General features: G+C 47.6%; 4 protein-coding genes across 4 annotated transcripts; 1 reads left to right on the plus strand and 3 right to left on the minus strand.

The window, feature by feature from the left end:
* Window positions 1-606: 606 nt before the first annotated feature.
* On the minus strand, window positions 607-2,407 carry T069G_10509 (peptidase family m20/M25/M40 domain-containing protein; the record flags this gene model as incomplete). The annotated part of the gene is made up of 3 exons (XM_056177719.1): window positions 607-761; window positions 823-2,009; window positions 2,064-2,407. 3 exons carry the CDS (start codon window positions 2,405-2,407, stop codon window positions 607-609), a joined length of 1,686 nt encoding a protein of 561 aa, XP_056024009.1.
* A 2,409-nt stretch (window positions 2,408-4,816) lies between these two features.
* On the plus strand, window positions 4,817-6,547 carry T069G_10510 (major facilitator superfamily domain-containing protein; the record flags this gene model as incomplete). The annotated part of the gene is made up of 1 exon (XM_056177720.1): window positions 4,817-6,547. The coding sequence occupies one exon, from the start codon at window positions 4,817-4,819 to the stop codon at window positions 6,545-6,547; it is 1,731 nt and encodes a 576-aa protein (XP_056024010.1).
* Window positions 6,548-6,974: 427 nt separating this feature from the next.
* On the minus strand, window positions 6,975-8,135 carry T069G_10511 (MYND finger domain-containing protein; the record flags this gene model as incomplete). Its single annotated transcript, XM_056177721.1, has 1 exon — window positions 6,975-8,135. One exon carries the CDS (start codon window positions 8,133-8,135, stop codon window positions 6,975-6,977), a length of 1,161 nt encoding a protein of 386 aa, XP_056024011.1.
* Window positions 8,136-11,620: 3,485 nt separating this feature from the next.
* T069G_10512 (catalase domain-containing protein) lies at window positions 11,621-12,589 on the minus strand (the record flags this gene model as incomplete). The annotated part of the gene is made up of 2 exons (XM_056177722.1): window positions 11,621-12,459; window positions 12,520-12,589. 2 exons carry the CDS (start codon window positions 12,587-12,589, stop codon window positions 11,621-11,623), a joined length of 909 nt encoding a protein of 302 aa, XP_056024012.1.
* Window positions 12,590-16,488: the final 3,899 nt, after the last annotated feature.

Below are 16,488 nucleotides of genomic sequence, written 5' to 3' on the forward strand. Positions count from 1 at the left end.
AATGCAGATTCTGGGTTCATGCGAGCCGAAGAATCTGGGGAAAATAATCTAGAAGCAGCCTGGCAAATGTCAAACGGCCTCCCAGTTATTTTTCACTTGGCTCTTTTCCAGCTTGTTAATCATTCTTCGGCTTCGGCTTATGGAGACTTGAAGGGCGTATTCGGCTGGGGGTGGGGAATGCACCAGTTCCCCGGCATTTCTGGCGAATCGGAACCGCGCGATTTACCCTCGGTTAATTTCGATAAGCCGGATAGGGAAGTACCAAAGTATCTTTGGCTTCTTCCCCAGAACTCATGTGAATCTGGAGAAACTCCGTGCCCTAGAATATGGGGAATTATGTACTAAGGAAATAGGAGAAACTACGGTGAGTAGTGAATGGCTTTGTAATCGTTTTGGATTCATTTGCATGTAGAAAATTGTACTTTTCCATGTATTTGCCCCCGAGTTCCTCAAATACCAGGCTTCAAATTCTTTGAGAGACTCACACCATCACACCAACTCGGAGGCCAATCCCACATGATGAGAGACTCAGTCTTCGATATAATTTTTTGACATACACATATGTACAAATTTCACTCCTTGAGTCCAATAATTTCCCCATTCTGCTTAGAACTTGGCGGCGTCAAAGTTGCGCACAAAGTTGTAGTAGAACTTGAGCATCTCAATGTGTCCATCAACCTTGGCATGCTCGTCAATGGTGTGGATGTTGTTCTCAGCATGGTATCGATCAGGCGTGAAGCGCCAAATGTTGTCCGAAAGGCCTGCCATCAATTATCAGTACAATTCAACAACTCCTCTCTGTAAAGTCATCACATAGCTTACCAATGTAGTGACGGGTGTCAGTGTTGCCCGTCATAATCTCTCCAGTAGGAACCACGGTTCCATTGTCGAAAGCAAAGGTGTGTCGAACGGTACCGGCAAAAACATCCCAAGCCGCGCCACTGGTGGGGGAGATAGGGCTGGGGTGCGATTTGCCATTAGTTGACAATATCAAAGTGCCCTTGTAGTCGATGACCTCGTGCGACTCGGCCACCTCTTCGGATTCCAGGCCGGCGACGTATTTCTGATATTCATCGTCACCTGGATAAGGCTTAAGGGTCAGGCCGTACTTCTTGATGATGTTGCGAACACGTCGAACAGCATTGTGCTGAACTTCGGCAAGGCTGTTTTGGTGTGCAACTCGGTAGTTGACGCCAAGAACAGTCTTCTCTGGCATGGCATTCATCTTTTGTCCACCGTTGATCACGTCGACAGCCTGCGAGGTCTGAACAATGTACTGGGTATTTCGGCCGGCCCTAACCAGGAAATGCGTGATGCCTTCCAAATCACCCCGTTGAACCAGCTTGGTAAGGTCAGGGTAGGCTTCAGGTGAGTATCGCGCTTGGCATTTGAGGTGGTTGTGAACCGGGCCATCCTCAATCAGGCTGGCCTTGAACGGGTGCGACTCGAGCTCGGTGATGATTTCAGCAATGATACCAATGCCCGTGTGGGGGAAAGGAATAGAGCTGTGGCCGCCGACAACGTCCAGCTCGAAGAAGATGTCGATGTGGCCCTTCTCCGACACGGCTGGGAGAACATAGAGAGTGTTGCCAACTTCCTGCAAGCCAAGACCTCCCTCATCCAGGATAGCAGCGAAGCTATCCTTGCCATACCGCTCCTTGAGGAGAGGTGCAATCTTGCCGGCGCCGCGGAAGCCAGAGCACTCCTCGTCGAATCCAAAGGCGAGCATAAACGTGCGCTTCGGTACCCAGTCGCTGTTAGATAACAGTGATTCAAATGCTGACAAGACTGCTGTGAGACTGTTCTTGTCATCTGAAACTCCTCGTCCCCAGATGTACTCGCCATCATACACGGCATCGAAGGGAGGGTAAGTCCATGTCGATGGATCAGCAACCGGGACGACATCTTGGTGGGCCATCAATAGCACAGGCTTGAGGGAATCGTCTGAACCCTTGATTGTGTAAAGAAGGCCGAGAGTGTTGACTTTCTCCAGCTTAGCTCGCTTGTGCCTGCTGGCTGTTAGAAGTTTGGTTAAAACGCGAGTGGGAATATACCCTGCTCACACAACGGGGAATGTCTCTTTCAAGACATCATGAAGTTTGTAAAAGGGCTCCCAGCGCTCATCTTGACCGACGTCGCGCAAGTCGTCGTAAGACACAGATGGGACCTGGACGATGGCCTGAAGACGCTTGATCTGCTGGTCGCGTGCCGATTTGGAAGAGAAAAGCTTGTCGGCAGAAGGCAATCCGTCGCCTGTCGGGTCCAGAACCGGAGGCAAATCGCACTGATACTTGGAGGGCGTGATGGAGCCGAGCGGCGCTTGGCCGTAGCCTCCCGCCGGGGCCGCGATGTAGGCGGAAACACCAGCGGCTCCGGCCAGGAGCATGGACAGTTTAGCCATTGCCATTGTGAAGATGCGAATCGTCAGCCAGTGATTCGCGGGTTTCAAGCGAAGAACAGGGACAGAAGAGAGAAGAAAGTGGTGAAGAGAAGACGGGATCGAGCTCGGTTTATCAGTGCTCCGAAGAGCTCCAAGCCGAGCTGCACATCCCCGCCACACATAGCTAGGCCCCTTGCATATTACGTCTTAGTGTAGGCCGAATTGGGGTCGGGGAAAAAAGTCCCTTTGCCTGTTTCTGGATAATTGGAGACCTACAGCGATGCAAGAGGCAAGCGATTCGATCTGTGTTCAATCTACAGAGTAGGCGAGAACTGAATAAGTCGTTGATAAATTTCATCTCTCATTGTTGAATAGGCAATGTGTTGTAATAGACGTTCTCCCGATATGTAATCTACTCTAAATTCTCCTCATCCGCTTGCAGCCCTGAGACAAAGACATCGTATATCCTGGTGGATAAGGGCCGCGATGTCGGCCAAGCTCTTATCTCGCAATGACGGATCCTTTTAACGTGCTTCTGGCCCGTCTCTTGTTTAAACAGTAGCGCATTGACTGGGATTACGGACGCTGAATGTGATTGAATGGATAAACTGTCTGCGGGACTAGCACCGCCGTTTAGTGGGATCGGCTCCCTGTTCCGACAATTCGTGCCGTCAACTTATCTACGAACGAGGGATAGAGCTATCTTTGGGCGGGATCCGTGAGGCGTAGCCTGCGGGGATGATTTGGCGGACGGATACCTCTACCGTGTGGGTGGAGTGGCCGGATATAGAAGCTATTCCCGTGGTGAGACGCTTAATCTTACACCATATTTTCGCAGTCTTATAAGGACTAATTATAGAGAAACAGCCGCAAAAGGCCTTCGAATCCACGATCGAAGGATAAACAATAAACTGGATAAGGCGGGACAAAGTCAATCTGGTTGTCAAGTTACAAAAAGATATGCTGGAATTCTCGTAATGCTCAAGTATGCATAAGATCTTTTACGTGCATTAATCTTCAACCTTGATCCAACAGCTCAACGATTTTCTACAGGATTAATCCCAAACTTTATAGCTCAATCGACAATATTTATCTTTTTTGTGGCCTTGACAAATGAATTAAGGAAGAAACACATTAGTGCTACGTAAGGAGCATAGCCTCATGCTGTGAGCCTCACGTTTACAGTTCCGCTCCCCGTTTCTCAAAGGTTCGGCTCCCATTCATTATCCAGGTATCACAATCTTTTACAATTTACAAGTTAATACGTCTTTGTATCAGCGGTCAGTCTGTTTGTCATAATAGTAAGATGTGAATGACTCTTTTGTTGCTGCCTGCATATGCCACCAGCCGCAACTTGACGGCATGTCCTCACACTCTGACATTTTTTGGGTTACGCAGACGTAAATTACGACGTGAGTGCATCATTTCGTACTCAATTGATGATACTCCATTTGCAGCACATAGTCAATCGTATAACACACTGGGCAGAAGGTAAGAGTAAAGGCGAGGGAGATGATTCTCACACAAAAAGACGCACCATGTCTCCCCAAATTCTGTAACATCCAGCAGAGCAAGTACCATGTCACACAAATGGTATAATCGAAGCGTTTCTCACGTTCCATCGTTTTGTTATAACCTTATAGCAAGGTTGGTGTTGCTCCCATCGGTTGAGCCCAACAAACTATGAAGCTGCGTAATAGTAGACAAATTAGCCTGACCCAAGTGCAATACAAATTTAATAACCTTCGCATTTGCCAAAGGGTTTCCATGGGAGTAGGGATTGCATCTTAAAAAGAGCCTACACAAAGATCTTCTTTCATGCGGAATGGTTTGCCGTTTAAAGTAAATAGGGCCAGATGCAGTCACCAAAAGGGAAATCCACCCCTTCCCGCTCCAAAGAACGATGCTTCGGTTTCGTTATTATCTTTGTCAGCTTCTTTAACAAGTAATTAGTGGATTGAAATCACCCCTTACACTTCAATACACTTACAAATACAGTTGGAGAATATCCTTATTCGGTAATTTATAAAGCTACGATTCCCGCTTTGACTTCAATCTTACACTGCGGCTAAAGCGGCGTTATAGCCGATCCGTGTTCTGCACCAATGGAACATGATGAGCAAAGATAGAGCAAAGCGGTCGAAATAAACGTTTTTGGCTTGTTCACAATATTAGAATGTGAAATTGATTGGATTCCGCCACGGGCGGTGTTGATACGATCAAAATACTTAAAAGAGTCGCTTGCCTACGTTTGATGTTGGCTTAATCCACACATCAACACTGGCAGATCAGTAGCCAGTAACTCCAATAACCCGAATTCTACATCCAATAATCTGCTATTCTATACATACCTCTTATAGTTCTTCTTCCCAAGAGACCTTACATGAGCATATTGCTCATACATCAATGGCAGACTCCGACTTTTATTCTCCTCCAATGGAGAAATCTCCAACAATCATAGCCTCATCTGGATCAGAGCAATATGAGAGCCAACCAGCTCGGCAGAAAGAATCGCAGATTGAGCAAGGCGGACGACCGCAGCCTTCATCTGCAGAAGATACCCTGGCATTAGGGCCTCACAATCATGGTGATAAAACTGCAACTCACGATAACGTCAGAAAGATTACTGGCATCAGATGGTTTCTTCTTTGTTCAGCCCTATATGCCACTGCCTTATTATACGGGCTTGATACCACCATCGCAGCGGACGTTCAGAGCGCGGTCATTGAGACATTCGAAGATATTTCACAGCTTGCGTGGCTTGGCGCCGGATTTACTCTGGGCTCCGTGGCAGTCATTTTACCATACGGAGCACTTTACAGCATGTTCTCCTTGAAGTATCTCTACATTGCAGGAGTTGTCCTCTTCAAGTTGGGCTCTGTACTCTGCGGCGCCGCACCATCTATGAATGTTCTCATCGTTGGACGTGTTATCGCTGGAATGGGCGGGACAGGATTATACCTTGGCGTTTTGAACCACATCTCTGCATTTGCCACTCGTGAAGAAAGGGGAACCTATATCAATGGCATCGGATTTGTATGGGGTGTTGGTGCCTGCTTAGGTCCTGTTATCGGCGGCCTCTTTTCCGTCTCAAAGGCTACATGGCGTTGGGGTTTTTACATCAATCTTGTCATTGGAGCAGCGACTGCTCCCATCTACATATTCAACCTCCCCAATGTTCATCCCGTTCGAGGAATCTCACTCTGGGATCGAATAAAGAGCATTGACTACGTTGGAAGCGTACTCAGTAGTGGATTATGGGTGGCGTTTTCGTTGGCCTTTGTCTTCGCTGGCGGTGCCTGGAGATGGCAAGATGGGCGCACCATTGCCACAATCATAGTCTTCGGATTGCTTACTGTGTTGTATATGGTGCAGCAATATTATTGTATCTTCACCACGCCGGAGACCCGCTCATTTCCTGTTCACTTGCTTCGGTCCAGGTCACAGATTCTTACCGCCGTCTGCTCCGCGGCCTCTTATTCGGCACTTTACATACCGACTTACTTCATTCCCATCTACTTCCAATTCGTTCAAAATGACACAGCGCTGAAGGCTGCGGTTCGACTTCTTCCCTTTCTCCTTGTAGCTGTGGCCTTCAATCTTGCGAGTGGTTATCTACTCGCCAAACTCAAATACTACATGCCTATGTATTTGGTATCAGGAATACTTATTACAGTGGGAGGATCGCTGTTATATGTATACTTGAAACCTGAAACGCCCACTGCTAGCATTTACGGCATTAGTGTTGTGCTTGCCGTAGGAACAGGCTTGACGATGCAGATAGGATATGCAGTGGCTACACTGAAAGTCACGCCGGAAGATGTCGCCAAGTCGCTTAGCATGCAGAATGTGAGCCAGATGGGCGGTACAACCATTGCCCTTATCATTGCTGTTCTTGTCTTTGAATCTGCTGCTGTACGTAATGTTTCGGGAGTGCTGGAAGGCCAAGGTTTCTCGGACGCGCAGATTCGCGCCATTATTGCCGGAGCTCAGAGTACATTATTCGAAGATCTAAGCGATGACATGAAGAGGAACGTCATTCTTGCCATCACGAAAGCAATGCAGACTCCATTCATCTTGGTCATTGTGTCTGGGGCAGTTGATGTGATCTCTAGTTTTGCGATGAAGAGGGAGAAGTTGTTTGGAGAGATTGTGGCTGTTGGCTAGAAAGTGTGCTACATAGGTAGAACTCACTCTTGCCAAAAGGATGAAGTATATCGTCCCAATCATACAGACAGCCATGTGTAATATTAACGGGCTGACGATGGATGAAAATGGCGGACATTTGGACTTGTCGATGAAGATGCAACAATGAGCGGGGAGAAATGTTGTAACGACCTTGGCGATAGGAAGAATTCCTTTCTATAGTGTATGGAGGGGTAATTTAGGTAGTAATTATGCGTGGATCTTGGTCACAAGCGAGTGACAGAGGAATTATTTAGAAAGCACGGAGTCGAGTAAAGTATGCAATGCAAGTCACTTGAGCTGCGACAATTAGAATACAAGAGCAAATTTACTACGGAAATTAAACCACTCTACAAAAATAGGATAGTACAAACAAAAGAAAAAGAAAAGAAAAGAAACCAAGAAAATACTACTTCGACAAAACTCGCGCCGACTCCTCCGCCACCACCATCTTCTGCAGCATCAGCCGCCCATCCGATCCCGCCGCCCCCTTGCCCAAAACCGACTCTGCAAACATCCGAAGTTGCATCGTCATAATGGCATCTTCGTACACAACCACAATCTCAATGTCCCGGGTCATGGCGTGGAGGTCGTGGTAGTTGTCCTGCCGTTTGTCGATGCCCTTAGTAAGGCACTCGACACGCTTCTGGTCAGACCACCAAGGGGGCATCAAGCCCTTGGCTTCGGCTTGGTACAAGAAACGACGAAACGCCGGGCAAGAACTCACACGACCGCTGTAAACGCTGTCGTTGTTCGTCATGCCGCCGTAGGTGAAGTCGTCGGCCTCTCGGAGCCGGAAGGAGTCGATGAGGAGGGCATACACGTCTTGCTTGTGGCGATCGTGCAGCCAGATGCCCTTGGCGAGGCGGGCGAAGGGGTTGGTGATGTGCGTCTTGAGAAACGGCACACGGTGAGGCTTTGCCAGGGTGTTGAGAGGAAGGACGCTGGGATTGACACAAAAGAGGTTCCTGTGGGCCATCCAGTCTGTGAGCTGGCATTCCACGCTGCAGTATTCTACAGCCTCGCAGTTGAGGCAAGATCGAAGAGTTAATGCAGGCTCGCTGACGGCAGGATCATGTTGGCATCGAGCACATGCAGCGTGGGGAGCGATCTTCTCGGGAGAATCGTCTCTACCGGCAGAGCTGGATCCCTTCTTGCCCTTTGAGAGTTTGGCGAAGGCATTTGTGTCGACATTGTGGTTTATAACCTGGAGGAAGGGAGGAGTTTGATTAGATGACACATGGTCTACCAGTGCTTCGATGAGTTGGAGTGCCTCGATGATGTTTTTGACGGAAACTTTCAGCTCAGACAGAAGAAGAGCTTCGACAACAGTAATGGTGGGCGTGAGAGAGTCTAGCTCAAGTAGTTCCATGGTAGAAGTGATTTCATCCTGGTTATCAAGAATATTGTTCAAGGTAGAACTACCCTGCTCTTGAGTGCTGAGCATAGATGTGACCGCGGGAGCCACTTCATGATGAGAACCGGGCGCCGAAGAGGGAGTAGAAGTCGGTTCTTGGTAATCAGGCACGTTGCTGCCGATAGGAGTCTCTTCTTCTCGAAGATCAGACATGATGACCGTGACTAGAAGTATCTTCTTGTTGATAAACAGGTGTTTGTTGACGAAAGTCTGCTGATGAGCGTTTGATCTTGAGAGAAAGAACTGCTAATTTTCGGGGTCACTATGCGTTCTGGGGAGTTTTCTGTTTAGCTAGATCTTACCTGAAATGCTAAGGCGAGTAGATGTTGCAATACTGTAGATAGAATGTAGGATGATGTGAAGTATAGAATGGAAAGCCTCAAGAGTTGAGGAACGGCAAGCTGAGTTAACGAACCTTGGTGCGGAACTTGGGAAAGTTGGGAGTAAAATTTCTGAAAAAGAAAGACTAGAATAGAAGAAAAAAGAATCTACACCTCAGTAGTTGAAAAACAAGTGGGAAGAGTGATATGAAAGTGAGTGAGCAAACAGCTGGCTGCCAGTTTACATTTCAAAGGGGGGGAGGGGGGCCCAGTGGGTCAATGGCCTAGATGTCTGTCTGTAGAAATCAGTGAATTACAATCCTTTTGAAAATCAGAATCAAGTTGCCTTGTAACTAACAGCAACAGCATATTAAACTCAAGAACTAAGATATTGACTTGTTGTGGTTTGGTATGTATTCCTCAGCAATTGTATACCTGCTTTACCCCTATTCTATTATCTTGCATTCTCCTTTGTGTTCCTGGATTTTTTCACATTTTGATTTTATGCAGCTGACTTGAATCCATAGAGCAGCTGAAACAATGGACGTAGGCTGCTGGCCCTCTGTTTGTTTGGCACATTTAAAACCCACAAATCTTCCACTCGCACAAACAAAACCTTTTCCTTTCAACATCTCGACCTACCAGCAAAGCTGTATCAATCATCAACCATGCACCAGACCATCTGAGCAGATTCAAGCCTTTCCACAAATAAGTCGTTTTTCTATTTCCTACCTCCTTTCCTGGTTTTCTCTAGAAAATCTGCTGGTGTTGATGGTACTCTAGGATATTTTCTTCGTCCCTCTCCCGCCCAACGCTGGGGATGATTTTTCCATTCCCTTTCGCACTATCCCAAGTTTCGATCTTTTCGTTAAGTCCTCTCTATCTCTATCCTAGTATCCTTGTCTTCTTTGTAGTGACATTATAGTTTAGCCTTGATGATATCCGCTACCTGAGCTCAATTGTTTTCTGACGAAGCAAGAGAAGATGCACCCTCAGCGGTCACTCCTGAGCTGGGATTCCTGTGTCGTTACAGATCTCTTAGAACTAAGTCAACTCCTCTTGTTTGCTCCCAGATAATAACATTCGATAGGTTTCTCTGGTTTTCCTCAATTGATCTCTCCCCCCTTTGCACAATCTTCTGCTTTTTGAATCGGTTAAGTCCCTCTACTTGCTCTATCTGCTCAGATAATAACTCGCTCTAGATCTTCATTTGACGTTGCCCTCGTTTTTCTCTGCTGCTAAGTGTCTCTTACCCCAATACTCTCGTGAACATGCCTAATCACATTGCCTATGCACAGGAAAAGACCTGGAAGATCCATTGCGACTTCGCTTGCTTTTGCCGTTACTGGAACAAGATGACAGTCTCATTCAGAGTTGTTCTCTTCGTACAAGTAAATTTCTGCTCCTAGATAGTTGTTGACTGCCTTTGTTCTCTACTAACCATTTTTCTGCAACAGCGACAAATTATCTAGCGATCCATATTTCCCCCTTTTGTCCTTCTTTCAGCACATAGCTAACTGTTTTGACAGAAAGAAATCCGCATCTCAAATATTCGAAGCTTGTAAAGTCTCATGTTCCATCGCTGGATCATTCCAAGAGCTGAATTCTCCCTCTTTCTATCCCCATGTTTCCTGCTAATTCTCTATAGGACACAAAGTTGTCTCCACAGATACGAGACTCAGCAGATGCCATTGTCAACAGAAGTGGCTCCCGTCTTTTTTCATCGCCAGTTTCTCACATATCTTCGTCATCTTGACACGGCTGAGTATCCCCTTTCTCACTCCAAGTAACCAACATGAGCAACTGATTCTTCATAGCCTTCTTTCGCATGCTTCTCAGCTACTCTCAAGTCTACAAGCGCACTCACGTTACATTCTACACAAAATTTCAATCACTCATCTTCCCCTCCCTTCTCTGTATGAATCAGCGACTGATTCTTCATAGCAATACCCTCTACTTCACGTGGGCGGGCGGGCGGGCACAGTCCTCTCAACAAACCAATTCTAAGTTTCCCTGTCCTAACAAACCCAAGAAAAGCTGATTACTGACTTTAGGTAGTTTACATACTCGACGGGGCGTACTTTCATTCAGCTAAGTCACCATGTCCTTTTACAATGGCAATCTGCTGACTTCTCGCAGGCCCTGTTCTTTCTATGTACACTTGCTAACTTTTGTTCTTTTACCAGGCAATCCGTACGATCGACGATACTTTGAGACCAGCCAACTGTTCATCGACACAGTTCGAAAACGCAAGCAGACATAGCGACCGACCGACCGATCCGAAGGTAGAAAAACATATAGCACCGTGAAAGTTCCCCCGACAAACCCGAGCAACTGCCGAACACGATCGAACAGAGATTAAGAGAATCGAGAATACAAGAATAAGCGGAGCGGAAGCGGAGGGTGGTGGCGCCTACGGGCATATACTCTGGCAAGTTATACCCACGTCTATTCATTTTCCACTTACTCACAACAGCAGACAAGTTTTCCATCGACCGTTTCTCGAAGCCAAAGAACATAGAATTGAAGCTTTCTCAACAACCAAGAGGTACGGAAGCGGTGGATGGTGGCGCCTACGGGCAAATCCACCGGTAAGTTGTCTCCTAATCTGCCCACCGCCACATTCGCTAATTTCGAGTCTTTTACTCCTATTTTACCATCTATGCTTCAGTGGATAAAAGGAATTAGGTAAAGCTACCTAAGTAGAGTTGGATTATCTCCGTGATTTTGAAGGATTAGAACAAAAGACGGGCCGTTTGCCGCTTAGCATCTGCAAGTTCCCTGCTTACGTTTACATACATGCTTACATACACTGACATTCACTGACACTTTCAATAGACCTTCTGCTTGATCTCCCGAGGTAGAATCACTAGTGAGCTATGTTCTGATACTTCCTAAGTACAAACAGGGAATTGAGAGGCAATGACGCACAGGACATTTTACTTCCTCCATCTATACCTAGCTAATGTTATGAGTAGACAAGAGGACTATAACAGGGCAGGTCAAAGAGCAACTACACGAGAACTCCCAACCATTCATTAATTTCAGAAGGCAGGCAAACTCCTCTGTACTAGATGGTTCGTACCATTGATATCTTATCATTTTTCATCATTTCAAAAACCAAATATGGTGAGTGTAGTCGTCACGAATAATGGTCACAGTCCAGTGGTGTGGTTCTGAGTCTCTTTTTATACCAGCTAAGTATGAGGTACCTGATATTAACATGTTTTTCCCCTCAGAGATTCCACTTCCGTCAATTCATTTCCTTTCGTCCACTCATTGTAAGTCAACGCTCAACACTTCCTTACAAACATGTGACTAATTTTCGGGCTCAGCTGCCCGGCGAGTCTCTCCACTTGTCGGGTACACCTTCGCACGAGCCGCCAGCACAGGATCATCCGATGGCTCAATACCTGGCACACCAGGCATGACATTATAGACAATGCTGTTCGTCTGAGGAGGAAGCGCTTCCTTCTCGGTAACCTTGGTCAGGGTGAGCACACCAAGCTCGACCAACTGACGGTCCTCTGGCCATATTTCGTTGCAGTTATCGGTAATGTCATTTTCCCCAGCCACCTGAGCTACCAGCTTGAAGCTAATCGGTCCTTGGGCAAAGACACCAGGTAGCTCGTCGAAGAGAAAGTTCGGCCCCTTGGCCTCAAGCTCGCTCTGCGTCAGATACTGTTTCCCCGACAACGGAATCCATCGATATCGGATGAAGGAGGTTTTACCAGCAGCATTGATAAACTTGAAAGCGTTGATGGAGTAGAATGACTGGGTACCAAAGTTCTTTGGGAATTTTCGATCCTCTTGCATGAAAGGGAGGGCTTCGGGATGTTCCTTGGCATATTCTTCCACGGTGCCATCTCTGTAATTGCTGAAGAACGCAAGAACACCCTCTCCCGTATTTGCGGGGAATACGGTTGAGGATTGGCAGATGATGTCGGTCTTGACATCATCTCCAATCAAGAACCGCACAGCCAGACCATGAGGATTTGCGTTGGGGTCAGTTGCCGGTATATTCGGGATACCAGTAAAGAGAGAGAATCTAGCTATGACTGGTGTTGAAGGAGAACTAAAGTGAGGCGCAATGGACCATTCCTTGGCCTCATCGGTGGGAGTAAAGGAGCCTGTGACGAAGACACCTCTGGCATGGGCTGTATGAAAAGGCATTGCTATTAGATGAGACTCTGCTTGCTAGTATGAATCAAACATACACGGTCTGGCGTTGTCAATCCGCCCAAACATGTCCTTGAGGGTGCTGATCAAGTCGAGATGAAGAGTCATGGTGACGGTTGTTTCGATAGTGCTTAGTTGATTGAACGAAGGGAACTGAAGATGTTTTGAAACTACATGGAAGCTTCTTCAATCAACTATGGATAGTATTTATACTTTGGACATAGGGCTGCTGCTCTGCTAATCATGGTTGCTGACAACTGGAAGTATCTGAGTGGCTGAACTATAGTCGCTTGAGTCGCTTAGAGACGAGCTTGGCAAAACTCCCAATAAGCTCTATCTAGATTTTTCCGAGGAGCTTTGGCGAATTGGAGAAACAGATCCACGCCATATGCAGTTACTTGGTCACAAAAACACCAAGCGCTTACCGTAGCGCTCGATACAGTTTCCACCTACGACAAGGCTGGCATGGTGACGGCTATTTGGAAGGCCCACGGATAGCCTTGTGGTGCGATTCCAAATACGCTTGGAACAAATTTAGGTGCTTCGGCCGAATGGCTTCTGGGGGATTATCCGCCAGTATCCATGAGTCAGACCTAGTTTGTCTGTCGATATCCTCTTTTCCCTCCCATTGTCCCCTTTTAATGGTTGATGATGGGCTGTTGATGTGGTAAGCAGCGGACGAAGTCCCGGAGCTAGCTATGGAGGATTGTCCGCCGTTCCACATACAAATAATCCAGATCGCTCTAGTAGTTGTTTATGGGCTTACATCGTCTAAATCAGCCTATTCGACTTGATAGCGCGACGAGAACCAACAAAGTTGAGCAATAGAAATGATTGCTTTGCGTGAAACGGCTTCAATCGGCTTCCTTACCAAGATGTTTACGGATACATGTACGAGTACTACGGGAATCGACAAAGCGAAAACTGGAATCGGCGCATGTTCTAGAAAGAATCCGAAATCAGACCAATGACATGCTTGCAGCGCCTTTGGGAACTCATCGAAGGAGAGACGATAACATGTTTGACTGGATTCCACATGCAAGGTACGGCGAGATTTACGCTTCTGACCAACATTCCCAATCGATAAGAGAATAAGCAACAGCTGCAGCATCCTTACATCATCATCATCACGCAGACAAACAGTCAGCAGCAACGGTCACCAGACTAATTAACCCAACTTTAATCGCCGTGGGACTTCAAAAAAAAAAAATCTCCCTTTTTTGGGCATAATACTAAAATTCTACGAGAAGCGAACCGAGCGGCTAGTGTTCCGGATTCACGTGTGGACTAAAAGACATGAATGTAGCTAGAAGGGCGTAGGGCCGGCAGTGTCATTGACATTGATCAGTCTGACTCAAAAGTAAAATCCGAACAAGCACGACATATCGAGGAGATCGGTTAAATGGCGGGGAATGAAATTACACCATTGCTCTGTACGAAGAGTCTGGCGTCATGCTATGCGAGGAACTGCCATGGAGTAGCCACGGGTAAGAAATCGATTATGTTGACATGTTTTGTCAGCATACTGGATGATTAACTAGCATGGAAGACCGGTGGGATGGGGGATGGCGCAAAAGTCTCCGGATAGGACGCTTCGTATTTTAGTAGCAGAATGGCGATGCCTCGTCCACTGATAGCGGCGGGGTCACTCGCAGTTTTGTGATTACTACTATGGATGGACTCCATGCAGTGGGTAATAATAGGTAATGGTACATGTAGGCATCCATTCCATGGAAACAGCAGGGCAGTTAGTGATGGGGCGAGGAGAGGCCCTGTAAGTTGTAAACGTCGGGGTGCCGTGGAATTGAACAGGCATCGGCGAGCGAGTCCCTGTAGATACTGCACTGTATTCACCTGAAGTATGTAATCAATACCTGGCTGCATATCGCACCACCCTGTCGGTAGCAGAGTAGCATGTGATGCCGTATGTAGACAGTTAGACAGTTTCCAAGGCTCAGGTAATAACCCGTCGAAATACGAGGAGCAACCGAGACATCTCAACTAACTCCGCTACACCACCAGACGCTTGAAGATGCCCTGGTCAACCAGCTGCTAAACTAACTAACTCGTGTGCCAAGAGTTTCTTGGTCTTGGTCGCACGTGTCGGAACAACAGCCCAGCCGAAGTGCCAGAATCCACCGTTTAAGATTATCCCCGGTTCGACTTTGCCTCAAGTGGGCAGGCCGCATCACCAGCCCAGCGCCACCCACGCATTGCCCTTGCCAGACCTCGCCGTTTTCTTATTCATCAGCTGGAGACCAAATACGATACGGAGGGCGTACAGTAGCTCGATTAAACGTATTACGTGCCGAGTGCGTTCCGCTGCCCGGCGCGGCGCCTAATCATGAACCGAGCCCCTTGCAGAACCTGATGCTGTCACCGCGTCCATGGAGGCAAAAGGCTTGCTGGATCCTGCTCGTACTTCCTCGGAGAGCGAGAAACCGAGAAGGATGCAGATGCCCCATCGCTCCAGATGAATTGTGCGAATATCCCATTTGAAATCAGCAAAGTTTTTGCTGAATAATCGGAGGTTGTGGGAGTCATCCGGTGGACGACGTGGAATGGCTCGATCAGCGGGAGAAGGCATTATCACACGGAGCACCACTAAAGGGGTGTGGAGCGTCGGAATTAAAGAAACGACATCATTCGACTGCTATACGCTATCTGCGTATCTGTCCATCCTTGACAAAAACAAAGGAGGCGAGGGGCAAGCGAAGAGAACAGTAGACGGCATCAACCAAAGGCACTAGGCGAGATCTCAACGAGATCTCGTCGTGACACCAAGATTCGCATCTGGCAAGCTGGGGTGCTAAACAGATACGGAGAACGACCTGTCAAAGAACAAGATGCTTCCTCGGTAGAAACCCCAAATCTAACAAGCGGGCGGATCTCGGCCAGCAAAGAACGCCGTCCATTAGGAGTGCTCGCCAGAGAGGAGCAACACGCGGGTAGAAGCAATGAGGCGCAGATTTCTATCTCCGATTCAGAGCTCGGCTTGGGCACAGACAATGAAGAGTCCCACCACACGACAAATGGAGCAATTGGTGGTGTCTGGAACTTGGCACGGATCAGCATGCAGTTTGTCGGCAGACGCACCGCGCAAAACTGGGCGGCTCTTCGGTCGCTCGGCACCATGGCGCAAATCCTACAGTGTGTGGAATCATCAGGTGGCAACCCATCCATTTGCACTGCTACTCTACTGTACCAGGGCTTGCAGGCCTCTGTTGTTCGCATGGGAGTACGACGCTGCACTCCATGGCAGCCTTGCGAATTCAGCTTGGAGACGCACTCTAGAGAGCAAACAAACCACCTGGTTCGGAGCATTCGACATGTCATGAACCGTACAGTATCCCAGTCAAAGACAAATTATCTATCATCTTTTCTTCTCCCTGCTCCATGATACCACCGGACAGAAGACCCATTCTTGGCCTCCTACGGTATCCATTCTTTCAGCCCACGCTCCATAGCATCAACCTATTGGGAAATCGCAGCAGCAACGAATTAGGAAAACGGAGCCGCCGGTGACCCAGTGCCGACTCCGTCGTCTTATATCCGAACTGTACGATTGCAACTTACTAGCAGATTCTTAGCCCGCGGCCGGGGGGCCCATAAACCCGACGCGCGAAGGATGGAGCGACTAGTACCTACTAGAGCGCCAACAACGTGGGAGAAGGAAAAAAAAGAAATGATTAATTATCTCTCCGGCCTCTTTGTTAAATAACGGCTGTGGCGCTCAGTCATGCCCATTTCATCCTGGCCATCCTTTCACTTCGTGGTAACCGGAGCAGAACTGCCGCCCTCTCCATCTTGACGAGCTTCGGGAACGAACAGTGATCGATATATCGAACGTCCAGGATTTTGAAGAAGAACAAGGGGGACAAGGAAGAAGCTCTCTTGGTGTGGTTGTTTAGTACAACTTTCAGCTACAGCTCAAGAGGCGAAATGATACATGAGTCCAGGATATCCTCGATAACCCAGTAATCAATACATTCCAAAAAGGACCCCTT

Source organism: Trichoderma breve (genome assembly GCF_028502605.1).
Source record: "Trichoderma breve strain T069 chromosome 7 map unlocalized scaffold00007, whole genome shotgun sequence".
Lineage (NCBI taxonomy): Eukaryota > Fungi > Ascomycota > Sordariomycetes > Hypocreales > Hypocreaceae > Trichoderma > Trichoderma breve.